At 44.5% G+C, this 14,701-nt stretch overlaps 1 protein-coding gene across 1 annotated transcript in view; it reads left to right on the top strand.

Annotated features, from left to right (window-relative positions):
* The window catches only part of gramd2aa (GRAM domain containing 2Aa), a 94,830-nt gene that overhangs the window by 38,073 nt on the left and 42,056 nt on the right, over positions 1-14,701 (top strand). Inside the window, exon 2 of the mRNA XM_041178187.1 lies at positions 10,201-10,258. Coding sequence (XP_041034121.1) covers positions 10,227-10,258 — 32 coding nt within the window. The 5' untranslated portion in view covers positions 10,201-10,226. The remainder of the gene's footprint in view (positions 1-10,200; positions 10,259-14,701) is intronic.

The raw sequence follows: 14,701 nt of genomic DNA, 5'->3' as shown, positions 1-14,701 counted from the left end.
CCCTATCTTTGGAATCTCCTTCAGCCCCATAACCCTCTGAGATCTCTGCAATCTTCTAATTGTAGGCCCTTGAGCATCCCCATTGGGGGTTGTGTCTCCAGCTGCAGTGGCCTCACCTCACTTTCCTCTTTTGAGAAACTCGTCAAAATCTACCATTGGCTAAGCTTTTGGTCACCTGATGTGGTTTGGTGTTATATTTTGTTTTATAACACTCCTGTGAAGGGCCTTGGGATGTTTTATCACATTAAAGGCGTTAAATAAATATACATAGTCATTTGTTGCAAAGGGTCAAGTTTGGAACCTCACTCCAGACTGTAGTGTTCAATTGTTCGGTGTTTGATTATGTGTGTGTGCTGACTGTTCTCTGCACTGTGCGTGATGAGTTAAGCCTGGGTGCGGTGACAGAGAAAGAGAAACTGAACTGTAGGCAAGCAGCTGTAAGCACGTGAGCAGACATTTCAAAGCATTTGATAAAACTCCTGCACAGACCGAACCTGGTGTGTCATTTCTGCATATCTGCAAGGCATAAACCACAGCATAGACAGACCCGGCAGGTTGCGTTTGGAGTTTCAGCCCTGAATTCTGGGGTGGCATCCAATGAGACAGGTGCATCTGGCAGGATGACACCCAACCTCACCTCACCACAACCCACACCTCCACCTCCCACTGTATAGATTGTGGGAGGCTATCAAACCCTTCTGCTTTAAGCTCGAACCCCCTGTTGGCTGGCATAGAGTGGCTAGAGAATGAAATGAATATCCTTCCAGTGGCTCACATTGTTCCCCAAGGAAAGATCTGCCTAGGACCCTCTGTAAGAGGAAGAACCTTTTCCTGTTCCCCTGCACCTGGCTCTCTACTCAAAGACACACCTCAAAAATATCACAAAATTTCACATGAACTCTTTACCACATAAAGTATGAGGAAATGTTTATCACAAACCTGTTGCTTTTTTCCAGCAGCCCTCACCCATTCTTGCTCTTTTAATTGTTGACATTCAAGCTCCCCACCCAGCCATTTCAATACTCCACTGGTTCACAGGTTCTGCACTATTGAACTTCTCTTTATTCTTTCATGGGATGTGGGTATTGCTGGCAAGGCCAGCCCATCCCTAATTGTCCTTGAACTGAGTGGCTTGCTAGGCCATTTCAGGGGGCAGTTAAGAGTCAACCCCATGGCTGTGGGTCTGGAGTCACATGTAGGCCAGGCCAGGTAAGGATGGCAGATTTCCTTCCCTAAAGGACATTAGTGAACCAGATGGGGTTTTACAACAATCGATAGAGTTTCATGGTCACCATTACTGTGACTAGCTTTTGATTCCAGATTTATGACTTGGACTTAAATTCTACCAGCTGCCATGGTGGGATTTTGTCCCATGTCCCCAGAGCATTAGCCAGGGCCTCTGGTGACATTACCATTACGCCACTGTCTGCCCATGTTGGGAATGCAATCTCAGAACTATGGTGAGGACAGATGAAATCATCTGCTGCACTTCTCTTGATGGCTGAACAAGCTGATTCTGGAAGGGCAGAGTCTGCCTCGAGTACCACACATGACGTTATCCTTTGCCAGTGGCCCAGGATGATCTTCACTGATATCTTGTTTGTAGGGTTTGCTTTGCAGCTTCTAAGACCACATGTCATTGTGGTGGCAAATTCCTGCTCACAGCTGGTGTTGCCATTTGCATCAATCATCAGCTAGAGTTTCCCACTTGTCATGATTGATGTTGAGGGATTTCACATGTCTTTTGACAGCATCCTTGAGTTGGAGCTTTGGGTGCCCTGCTGGTCTCTTGGCATAGCCTACCCCTCAGTGTAACATATCCTTGGAGATATGGCCATCTTCCAGCATGTGCACATGTCCAAGACAGCGAAGCCTTCTTTGCTTGATTAGTGCTAGCATCCTTAGCATGTTTGCCCTAGAAAGGGCTGCTTCATTGCTGCCTTTTTTTCTAAGTGATGCTGAGGATGTGTTGTAGACACCAAAGAAGGAAGTTATTGAGCCTTTTCCTTAGTAGGGAACTGAAGGTATAGCTACATAATATTGTGCTGCTGTAATTCACAATTTATTGTTGTTTATAGCAGAGAAGTTCTTCCTCTTTCTGAGAGCTTGTTTTCTAGAGTCTGAGGCTTTGGCTTAAAGTCAAGATTTTCTGTTTGCAAATTTGAGATTTGTATTTATTAAACTGCACTTTGTCCTTAAGAGAGAAAATGGCTGGAGGTTCAGATCTGCATTTTGTTGACCCACAGTAAAACTCTGGGAGTTCTGTTTTCAGATTGGAGTTACGAGGAATCCTTTCTTCTCCAATTGTTCCGATAGAGTACAAGTGCCTAGAGATGGAGAAATCGGAGGACTAATCAGAGAGAGAGAGAGATGTCACCTTCAGTTTCTTTCCCCTCCGGCGTGCTCTTGTCTAGACTCGGAGCTCACCTGCTATTTGGGCCACCAAACAACATAACATGGAGGAGCAGGCTGCTGACCAGAGTAATGTAAAATTTATGAAGAGCAGGGGAGCTCTCCCCAGTGCCCTGTCCAATCTTTATCCCTCAATCAGAATCACAAAAACCACACTGTATGGTCACTATCACATTGCTGTTTGTGGGAGCTTGCTGTGTAAACCTGCTGCTTCAGTTCCTGCAATCTTCAACCATTCCTGCTTTTTAAATTGCTGATATCCAAGCTCCCCACCCAACCGGTTCAATAGCCCATGTGTATTTCTTTATTCCTTTGTGGTATGTGGGTATCACTGGCAAGGCCAGCATTTGTTGCCCATCCCTAGTATCCCTTAGAACTGCTTGGCCTACTAGTCCATTTCAGAGTCAACCACATGGCTGTGGGTCTGGAGTCACATGTAGGCCAGACCAGGTAAGGACATTAGTGAACCAGATGGGGTTTTACAACAGTCTATCAGAGTTCCATGGTCACCATTACTGAGACTAGCTTTTCAATTCCAGATTTATTAATTGAATTTAAATTTCAACAGCTGCCATGGTGGGATTTGAGCCCATGTCCCCAGACCATTAACCTGGGCCTCTGGATTACTAGCCCAGTGACGTTACCACTACACCATCATTTCCCTATTGCCAATGGGTTTGCAAATGAGCTGCCCACACAAAGCATGTTGGGGTCAGCATTGGGTATCAGCGGAATAGGCTGATGGGGGCATGGGCTGTGGTGGCAGGGAGTCATAGAGGGTCTACAGCACAGAAGAAGGCCCTTCAGCCCATCGAGTCTGCGCCAGTCAAACAAGTGCCTAACTATTCTAATCCCATTTCCCGGCACTAGGCCCATAGCCTTGTATGCCATGGCATCGCAAGAAATATGGCATGGGGGCATTGCTGGCTAGGCCAGCATTTATTGCCCCCATAATTGCCTTTGAGAATTGAATGGCTAGGCCATTTCAGAGTCAACTACATTGCTGTGGGTCTGGAGTCACATGTAGGTTGTAAGGACAACAGATGTGCTTCCATGAAGGACATTAGTGAACCAGATGGGTTTTTACAAGAATAGTTTCATGGCTATTGAAATCAAATTTCACCATCTACTGTGGTGGGATTCGAACCTAGGTCCACCAGAGCATTACCCTGGCTCTGTGGATTACTAGTCCAATGACAATGCCACTGCACGATTACCTCCCCCTTCAAGAGGCATCCCTGATGTAAATCGTGCCATCAAATACCACTATCTTTTTCCTTGTGATTCAAGTATCAATCGCTATTTAAATCTATGGTTATTGTTCAAACAGGTTTTCCGAGTTATACGCTCATTTTGGTATCATTTTTTATATTAAATTATCTAACATTTCATCACAGACTTCAATCTACTCTGAAAGGGGCTCAATTCTAAACTGTCTACAGGGGTATTTATCTGTTTTCTCTGAAAGATATGGATTCATATTTTAATGAGATAATGAGGGAACTTGTATTTATTTCGCATTTTTCATAATCTCAGGACCTCCAAAGCATTTCACAGACAATAAATTACTTCTGAAGCCTAGAGACTGTAGTGACTTGGAGAAATGAGACAGTTAATTTGACATTCAATGGCATTACCATCACTGAATCCCCCACTATTAACATCCTGAGGGTTACCATTGACCAGAAACTGAACTGGACTAGCCATATAAATACTGTGGCTACAAGAGCAGGTCAGAGGCTAGGAACCTGCGATGAGTAATTCAACTCCTGACTCCCCAAAACCTGTCCACTATCTACAAGGCATAAGTCAGGGGTGTGATGGAATACTCTCCACTTGCCTGATGAGTGCAGCTCCAATTCTCAAGAAGCTCAACATCATCTAGGACAAAGAAGCCCACTTGATCAGCCCCCTATCCACTAAATCACATTCAAAATCATCTACAAGGTGCACTGCAGCAACTCATCAAGGCTCCTTCGACAGCACCTTCCAAACCCACAATCATTACCATCTAGAAGTTCAAAGGCAGCAGGTAGATGGGAACACAAGTTCCCCTCCAAGTCACTCACCATCCTAACTTTGGAAATATATCACCGTTCCTTCACTGTCGCTGGGTCAAAATTCTGGAACTCCCTTCCCAACAGCACTGTGGGTGTACCCACAACACATGGACTGCAGCAGTTCAAGAAGGCGGCTCACCACCACCTTCTCAAGGGCAACTAGGGATGGGCAATAAATGCTGGTCTAACCAGCGACACCCACATCCCATACACATAGAAAAAAGAAAGGTCTCATAAAAATCAGTGAGTTGAATCATCAGTCAATTTGTTTTGATAGTTTTGGTTGAGGGATAAAAATAAACCTGGACTCTGGGGAGAGCTCCTCTGCAAGAGGAAAACTTCAAAAAAACTTGCTTTTGAATCCTTTGATGTAAAAATCTAAGTTAATCTCATTAATTGAATGTTGAGAATAATAAATAGATGGAAGTGCCTTACAGTTGCTACTAGAGTTGGGTTGAATACAACTGCATATTATTGGGAGAATCAGAAAAAGTTACGGAGGTATTATACTAAGAAGAGGACACTTGAAGTATAGAGAATAGCAAATGATAAAGGCATCTTTATGGAGACAGTGGCTGGGATTTTCCATGCCCGCTGGCATTGGGCATTATCGGTGGCATGAGAGAATATGGCGAGAAGCCCAAAAATCAGTTTCTTGACGTCGTGAACCCAGTTTGCGAGCGCCCGCCAATGGTGAGCCGTGTTCCCCTCCATTGGACATCAGGAACCTCATTGTCATACATCAGCTTATCATTATAGGGCCAGCCCACCGGAATCGCCCCACCCCCCCCGCTGGATCATCCGCCCACATCGGCAGGAAAACACGCCGACATGTTTCACAACAACATATATAAGGCGTGCACTTGGCTGAGGGCACTTCGCTCGGGAATTCAGTGTTTGTTTGCCTAACTTGCTTCGGGCAGCTCTAGTAGTTATCAGCGCCAGGCTTCGCAGGCAGCACCACATCACTTTTAGTGGGGGCTCATGGGCAGGTCTCTACCTACCAGGTCAGCCATATGTGGATGGCTTTTCAATGGCTGCAGGGCCAGGGCTTGCTTGGGGAAGGGGGGGAAATGGCCTCAGGCAAGGGAAGAGGCTGCAGGGCTTGGGCTGTACTGGGGAAGGGGGGGTATCTCAGGGTGTGTGCATGTTGATCTGTGCTAGTGGCCTCAAGATGGTGAGGGCTGAGGAGGCAGACTCCAGAGGAGATGAGGCCAGATGGACATGTGAGGGTGTGTGTGGGAATGGGTGGTGATGTCCATTGAGCTGGCAGTGAGGGAGATGCCAGTGAATGTGTGATGGGCTTGAGTGTCTGAGTTTAGAGTGATCAGATGGTTGCCATACTAAGGCGGCACAGGTGAGATAATTCATCCTCTATCTGCATTTTATGGCCAACCTCTTCTGTGCAGCATTGGCACTGATCCCAACTGCCAATGCCTACCAAGCCGGAGTGATAATGTAGCTGCCCCTCCTGCGGCCAGGGTGGGGGTAGAGGACATCACAGTGGCTTCCACGGTGTCCAAAAGGTGCTCGAGGGCTGCAGTCTTCTTGTCTTTTGGGGCCATGTCTTCTTTGCTGCAGCCCTGGGCTGGAAGCACTGAGTGGTACCTGGCGTGATGAAGTGGCGAGGTGACGGTGTTGTGGGCCAATGAGAGCCAATGGAAATGGCGCGTTTCCCAGGTACGTATAAATAATGCAGCGGTTTTGGGATGATGTGGCGTGAAAATTCACCATTGTTTTACCTGCCTGCTACTGCACTTAGTGCAAACCTGGGACGATTCTGCCCAACCTGTAGATGGTGTAGGAGACACTTGTATTATTTGGAAGAAACTAGGTATATACACATATGTATATTAAATGCCTGCATGAGGGGGTCTTGTGGTGCAGTGGGCAGTGTCCCTACCTTTGAGCCAGAAGCTCCAGGCTTGAGTCCCACCCCCAGGCTTGATGACAAAGTGTGTTCATATTGTGGCCAAACAGGTTGAGTATCAACCTGCAAATCCTTCCAACGCACACTAATGGCAGGCGGTAAGAGCCGGAGGGATTCTGCTCAGCCAAGTGCTGGAGAGAAAGTTGGACTCTCTACCCTCTCTATCCATAGCTCCAGACTACAAGAACTTCAGCAACTCAGACTCCCTGAGTGAACTGTAACACATCACTGACACTCACAGGATGATACAGCATGGAAGAAGGCCATTCAGTTCATCTTAACCATGCTGGCTCTTTGAAAGCTCACTCCAATTATTGCCATTCCTCCGTTCTGGCCTGGTCACTATACTTTAGGAAGAATGTGAGGAATGCAGAGGAGATTTACCAGAATGGCTCCAGGCATGAGGGGATTTTAGTTACAGGTTAGGTTGACAAAGCTGGTGGTGTTCCCCTTGGAGCGAAGGAGATTGAGGGGGGATTTGATAGAGATTATGACAGACTTAAATATGGTAGACCAGGAAAAACTCTTCCCATTAGCGGATTGTTCAAGGACTAGGATTTAAGACTTTGGGTAAGAAATGCAGAGGGAATGTGAGGAAGAACATTTTTATGCAGCGAATGATAATGACCTGCAACTCGCTGCCTACAAGGGTGGTGGAGGCCGAAACAATCAATGATTTTGAAAGGAAATTGGATGGACACTTGAAGGGATTAAACTTGCAGGGCTCCAGGGATTGAGCAGGGGAGTGGGGCTGACAGGATTGCTCTGTGAGAGACAGCATAGACTCAATGAGCTGACTGGTCTCCTTCCATGATGTAAATGACTCTGTAACTCAAAGCTCTTTGTGTATTTATCCAATTTGCTCTTGAATGTTATTACTGAATCTGCTTCAACCACCTCTAAGGCAGTGCATTCCCGATCATAACAACTCACTGTGTAAATATTTTTTTCCCATGTTGACTTGATTATTTTGCCAATAACCTTAAATCTGTGCCCTCAGGTTACTGACCCTTCTCCCAATGGAAACAGTTTCTCCTTCTTTACCCCATCGAGACCCTTCATGATTTTGAACGCCTCTCGATCAAATGTCCATTAACTTCCTTTGCTTTAAGAACAACCTCATTTCTCTACCTCGCTACACAACTGAAGTCCCTCACCCTTGATACCATTCTAATAAATCTCCCCTGCACCCTTGTGAAGGGCTTGCCATCCTTCTTAAAATGTGGTGTCCAGAACTGACCATATTAATCCACCTGAGACCTAACCATGAAGACATTAGAAAACTTGAAGACTGGGCAGTTAAGTGGCAAATAAACCGTAACATTGATAAACGTGAGGTGATTCACTTTGGTAGGAAAAACAGAAACAACACCTGCACCTTAGGAACACAGGAAATAGGAGCAGGAGTAGGCCATTCAGCCCCTCCAGTCAACTCCACCATTCAACTAGATCATAGCTGATCTCCTACTTCAACATAATTTTCTGGCATGATCCCCATATCCCTTGATATCTTTAATTTCTAAAAATCTATTGACCTCCTGTCTTGAAGATTCTCAATAACTTGGTGAGGTCACAGCTGGAGTACTGTGTGCAGTTCTGGTCGCCACATTATAGAAAGGTTGTGATTGCACTGGAGGGGGTGCAGAGGAGATTCACCAGGATGTTGTCTGGGATGAAACATTTAAGTTATGAAGAGAGGTTGGATAGACTTGGGTTGTTTTCGCTGGAGCAGAGAAGACTGAGGGGCAACCTGACCGAGGTGTACAAGATTATGAGGGGCATGGACAGGGTGGATAGGGAGCAGCTGTTACCCTTAGTTGAAGGGTCAGTCACGAGGGGACATAAGTTCAAGGTGAAGGTCAGGAGGTTTAATGGGCATGTGAGGAAAAACTTTTTTACCCAGAGGGTGGTGACGGTCTGGAATGTGCTGCCTGGGAGGGTGGTGGAGGCGGGTTGCCTCACATCCTTTAAAAAGTACCTGGATGAGCACTTGGCACGTCATAACATTCAAGGCAATGGGCCAAGTGCTGGTAAATGGGATTAGGTAGGTAGGTCAGGTGTTTCTCACGTGTCGGTGCAGACTCGATGGGCCAAAGGGCCTCTTCTGCACTGAGAGATTCTGTGATTCTGTGACTTGAGCCTGGGGTCAAGAAAGCAAGAAACTGAATAGGAAAAAAGAGCCATGAGATACAGACATACAAATCATTAAAAGTAACATTGTAGCTCAGTGAAGCAACACAAGTATTAACAAAGCAGTGAGGTTTATTTCTAGGGGTATAAAATTCAAAAGAAGTGAGATTATGTTGAAATTGTTTAGAACTCTGTTAGACTGCACATAAGAATAGCGCGCACAGCTCTGATCTCAATGGTATAAAAAGGATAGAGAAACACTGGAGAAAGACTGGTGCCAGAACTGAGGGACAGAGAAAGATTTAAAAAGTTGGGCCTTTCCTCCTTTGGCAAAGAGAAGGAGAAGCCTTCAAGGAGACCTGCTAGGGGTGTTTCCAATTATGAATGGCTTGGACTAGATAGATGTGGAGAGAATGTTTCTACTTGAGGAAAAAGCCAAAACTAGATCCTTAATTAGCAGGCAGTTAGGAATAAACCCACTAGGGGAATGAGAGGCAATTTCTTTACTTGGTGAGCAGTTAGAATGTGGAACTTGTTGTAAGATGTGTGTAGTTTGGTAAGTCTTATGAAGAGATTCTGAATCTTATATAGTTTAACAGTAAGTGTTAGCTACTTGTAACTATATACATATGTACAGAAATAAGGTCTAAGCTAGGAGCTGTCTCCATGCTTGCCTCCGCACACGTCTCTGTCCAGTACTAGACTGCCATTTAGACTCTGGTCATGTGTTCCTTTACATCACACTGTGTGCAGGACTGTACCCAGTCCCAAGTTAACTCTTTCTGTGCCAGGCCCTTATACTACAGAACTCACGACTACAGGAAGTGATTGAGACAAATAGATTATATGCTTTCAAAAGGAAACTAGGTGAGTACATGAGAGAAAAGGCGATAGAAAGATTTACTGAAAGGCTGAGGAGAGGTAAATGGAACGGGAGAAGACTTCTGGGGTGTGTAAACACCAATATAGTCTAATTGGTCTCAATGGCCAGTTTCTGCACTGTATATTATGTAATGCTATGTAAACATTGTTTATGAAGGTTTAGTGCAGCTCTCTTACTGTCACATTCTAGGCCTTCATATATAATGCCTTGGATTAGTATTTTTCTTTAACAGCCTGTAAGTTGGATGCATATCCGTCAAGTGTACATGGGCAGAATTTTAAGGTCCCGTTTCACTTGGGACGTGGCTGCAAAATGTGGCGAGACGTTATAAACCCCATTGACGACAGCGGGAATGTAAAATCCCACTGTCATAAAACTCTGCCCAGTGAGTGTCTGGATTCCCAAGTAGAATCTCCAAATGCTAGCAGGATTCCGTCTGATAAAAATGGAATTTTGATTATTTACTTGCCCTATATCAGTGACGGAGGTCTTGTAGCGAAATGGGCAGTATTCCTATCTCTGAGCCAGAAGCACCGGTTTCAAGTCCCACTCCAGGACTTGATGGCCAAGGAAGGTGTGTCCATAAGGCATGCAAGCTAGTTGATTATCAACCTCCAAATCTTTCCAACATGTGCCATTGGCAGATGGTAAGAGCAGGAGAGATTCCTGGTCAGACACCCTCGATGTGGAGTGGTGCCTCTCAGAGCCGTTGCCCCCGATGACAGCCTGGTGACTGGCTACAGAAACAGATATAAACATGTGCTTTTTCTGCCTCATGTCACCAGATGCGGGTTCTGAGGAGAAACAAACTATGGCTTGGTATGACGGGTTGTGTGTGTTGGGGTGAGTTTTTGCATTCTTCAACTTAAAATACAGATCTTCATGAAAAAGTGTTTTTTTTCACTGTTTATAAACACATGGGTGATTGGAGCTGTATCAATATATAATTTTCACATGACATCAGTGATTGGGGGGTGGGGGGGGGCTTCTTGGCCAACTTCATCTCCAGCTAAGAAAAAGTTTAGCAAAAGTTTTTTCACTTCATCACTTTAAAGTGCTGATTCAGAGTAATATAGACACTCTTAAAAAAAACCCTCCTCTCTGAGACTCAGTGGAAACTTCCATTCCCCCCCTTCCAAGTAGTGAGTTGTAGATTGTTCCTTATATTTTTCCGCTCTGATTGGAGGGTTGGTCACAGAAGGAAACCTAAGCTGAGCAGAGGACACTGAATGCATTATACAGCAGCTCTAGGTCAAGTACAATGGGGCCAATTCCCTCCACAGTTATTCACAGGTACGTGGGGAGAGAGAGAGACTTAACTGCTTGATTCATGTTCATCTATTGCTACTTGGCAATTATTGTCTTTTGATGTCGCTGTACTTTGATTCGAGTTGCTTTGTTATTTTATAAGGGCATTTCTTAAAGCAGGAACTGCTGTGATTCAGGAGTGTTGAGCAACCCCCTCTCTGTACGTGTCAGGCACTGTGATGTGATGGGATGACACAGTTGAAGTTCAAACGTGTGTCTGTTTCTTTTCCTGTTGTCTTTGGGATAAGAATGATGCTTAGATCCTCTATCTGACCCTCCTGTCCCGCTGTAATATTGTTTGTTCGATGGAATCGTTCGCAAGACTCCATATATGGGAAAGTATTGCAGAAAGGAATCAGCCGACCTATAACTGGAGACATGTTTTAAGTTTCCTGGTGAGCTTGGCAGGAATAGGGGCACACAGTGAGAGCGATCCCATCATGTTGCTTGCTTCAGACACTCAACATGTGCGAAAAATCTTTTTTTAAAAAAAAAGGATTGCTAGAAACATAATGTCAGATCTTGCTGGGAGAGATCAGCGTGTCAACGACACATCCTGTTATTAATATGCGAATTGGCCAGCAAGCTGAGGGACTAAAGAGATAAACTGTGGGCTTCCAGCCTCCAGAACTTGCTGGTTGATTTATGTGGCTCCACTGCTCGCATTACACAAGCGACATTCTGCCCTTAGTCTGCCCGTGATCTTTAACAATTTGCTGGATTTATACATTAATCACCATTCAATTCACTGCAGAATGTTAAGTTTGGTAATTAGCAGCATAAGTATCCATTTAACAACGTGATAATGCAATGCAAATCAACTTCTCTGTCTCAGAAAATGGATAATTTAAAGTTTTCGATTTAATTCCTGTATGTAGTAATTTGTTGTACCTGGTTTGGTGACTGAGTGGCCTTAAGTGTTGGATTAGGGTCTGGTCTCTTTGGGGGAAAGGGTTCAAATCCCCCACTGCCCTATGGAGCACAGGACCATAGTGGTAATGTTACTGACTAGTAATCCACAGATTTGGATCTGTGTGCCAGAGACATAAATTCAAATCCCACCATGGCAGCTGGGGGAATTTAAATTCAATTAATAAATTAAATCTGGAATTTAAAAAAAGGCATTGCTGCATTGTTATTAAAAGCCCATTTGGTTCACTTGAGGGAAGGAAATCTGCTTTTCTCATCTTTGAATGAGATTGCTTCTCCTACACTCCAAAGAACAGGAGCCCATTTTACACAGCCTCTTATCAGGGAACAACCCCCCCACCCCCCCCCCCCCCCCCCACCCCCCCCCACCCCCGCATCGAACCTAGTGAACCTTTGCTGAATCACCTTCAATGCAAACCATATTCTTCCTTAAATATGGAGACCAAAACTGCGCAAATATTCCAGCCATATCCAAAGCCCTACACAATTCTAGCAAGACTTTCTTGTTTGCCAATCCTCTTGCAATAAAGACCAAAATGCCATTTGCCTCTCTAATTGCTTGCTGTACCTGTGTGCTAACTTTGTGCTACAAGCACACCCAAATCTCTCTAAACATCATCATTTACAAATTCTTTACCTTTTAAAAAATATTCTGCTTTTCTATTCTAACTAAAGTGAATAACTTCACACTTCCCCACATTATACTCCATCTGTCATCCTGTTGCTCACTCACTTAACCTGGCCTTATCTCTTTGCAACCTGTGTCTCCTCCCCACAACTTACCTTTTCATCTAGCTCTGTATCATCAGCAAACTTATCTGTCTCATCGTCGAAGTCATTGATCTAGATTGTAAATACCTGAGGCCCCAGCACTGATCCTTACAGCACTCCACTCGCCCCAGTGCTGATTGAAAATGTCTTATTAATTCCTATTCTTTGCCCCCTGTCCATTAATCAATCCTCTATCGGTGCTAATATATTACCCCCAACTCCATGAGCCCTTATCTTTTTCTACTTCATTTTCAAGGGATGTGGGCTTCACTGGCTGGGCCAGCATTTATTGCCCGTCCCTAATTGCCCTTCAGAAGGTGGTGGTGAGCTGCCTTCTTGAACCGCTGCAGTCCATGTGATGTAAGCACACCCACAGTGCTTTGGGAGGGAGTTCCAGGATTCCAAAGGCTCGCAGGCCCTGGCCTGGGAGAACCCGTTGCCGGGGTGGGGTGGGGGTGGGGTTAGGGCTAGAGAATTTCGGCCTTAGATTGGGAAACCAAATCTTCAAGGGAGGCTGAAACTGGTTGAGGCTACATAAAGGGACACACAGGATTTCAAGCTCAGCAGTAGCAGTTGATGAGTCTAGTGGTGCAGTACAGGCAAGCTGAAGAAGACAGAGTCCAGATCCTGAAGCTGAGGAGAAGTTGCTTGAAGATAACATTGGTCGATCTACACCCCCCCCAGACTGAGTAGCTCAGTTGGTTGGATGGCTGGTTTATGATGCAGAGTGACGCCAACAGCGTGGGTTCAATTCCTGTACTGGCTCTGGCCACCCATGAAGGTTCTGCCTTCTCAACCTCACCCCTCACCTGAGGTGTGGTGACCCTCGGGTTAAACTCACCACCAGTTTTCTCTCTGTAATGAGAGAGCAGCCTCGGGGACTACAGCAACTTTCATTTCATTCTTCAGACCGAATTGAGGAGATGCTTCATTTGTATACCATTTGCATAGTAAAAACTCTTCTGTTTTAAACTATGGAATCTCGTGGTTTTATTCTTTTTGTATATAACGGGGATCTCGGATTTCTTGTTAAAAAAAATGTTACTGGTCTCCACCAAAATTGTAACATAATCATACTATACTTTTCCAAGTACATTGTTAAGATTTCCTTAAAATAGATTCCAGCATTTTCCCAATGACTGATGTTAGGATAACTTAACGTGTAGATGCCTGTGATCTCCCTCCTTTCTTGAAAGACAGTGTTACATTTGTCAACTTCCAACCTGATAGGTTCGTTCTGAATCTCAACTTTTTGGAAAATCATAGCTAGTGCATCCACTATCTCTGCAGCTGTAGGCTAGAACCCTCGGGTGTGGGGCATTGGGTCTGCGGGATTTGTTGGATTTTAGCCCCTTAAGTTTCGCCAATACTTCTTCTCTGCTGACATTAATTATCTTAATTTATTTCCTCACTCTTATTAGCCCCTAGGTTACCGTCTATTTCTAGTATGTAACCTGTGTCTTCAACTGTGAAGACAGACACTGAATCTGTGTTCAATGTCTCTGCCGTTTCCTCATTCCCCATAATAATTTCTCCTCTCTCCACTTCTAAGGGACCAACATTTACTTTAGCTACTCTCTTTTTTATAGACTTATAAAAGCTCTTACAGCCTGTTTTTATATTTCTGGTTAGTTTACTCTCATCCTATTTTTTCCCTTTTAACCAACTTCTTGGTGGCTCTTTACTGGTTTCTAAAACACCTCCAATCCTCAGGCTTCCTAGTGTTCTTTTCAACCTTCGCAAACCTCTTTTAATCTAACACTACCCTTAACTTCCTGAGTGAGCCACAAGTGAGTCTGGTTTTCGATGGAATGTCTTTTGAATTATTTCCTTAAATGTTTCTCACTCTTTATTTACTGCCATACCATTTAATCTATTTTCCCAGTCACCGGCAGCCAGTTCTGGTATCTATTTAATCGGCTTTGTTTAAGTTTAAGATTACTGTTTGTGATCAGAGTATATCATTTTCAAACTTAAAATGGAATTAAGTGGTCTCATGATCACCACTCCCCAGCGATCTTTTACTGTGACATTACTAATTAACCCAGAGATAAAAACAAAAAACTGCGGATGCTGGAAATCCAAAACAAAAACAGAATTACCTGGAAAAACTCAGCAGGTCTGGCAGCATCGGCAGAGAAGAAAAGAGTTGACGTTTCGAGTCCTCATGAGTTCTGTTGAAGGGTCATGAGGATTCGAAACGTCAACTCTTCTTCTCCGCCGATGCTGCCAGACCGGCTGAGTTTTTCCAGGTAATTCTGTTTTTGTTACTAATTA

The sequence above is a fragment of the Carcharodon carcharias genome, chromosome 32 (assembly GCF_017639515.1).
Source record: "Carcharodon carcharias isolate sCarCar2 chromosome 32, sCarCar2.pri, whole genome shotgun sequence".
NCBI lineage: Eukaryota > Metazoa > Chordata > Chondrichthyes > Lamniformes > Lamnidae > Carcharodon > Carcharodon carcharias.
This window is presented reverse-complemented; position numbering and strand designations above follow the sequence as displayed.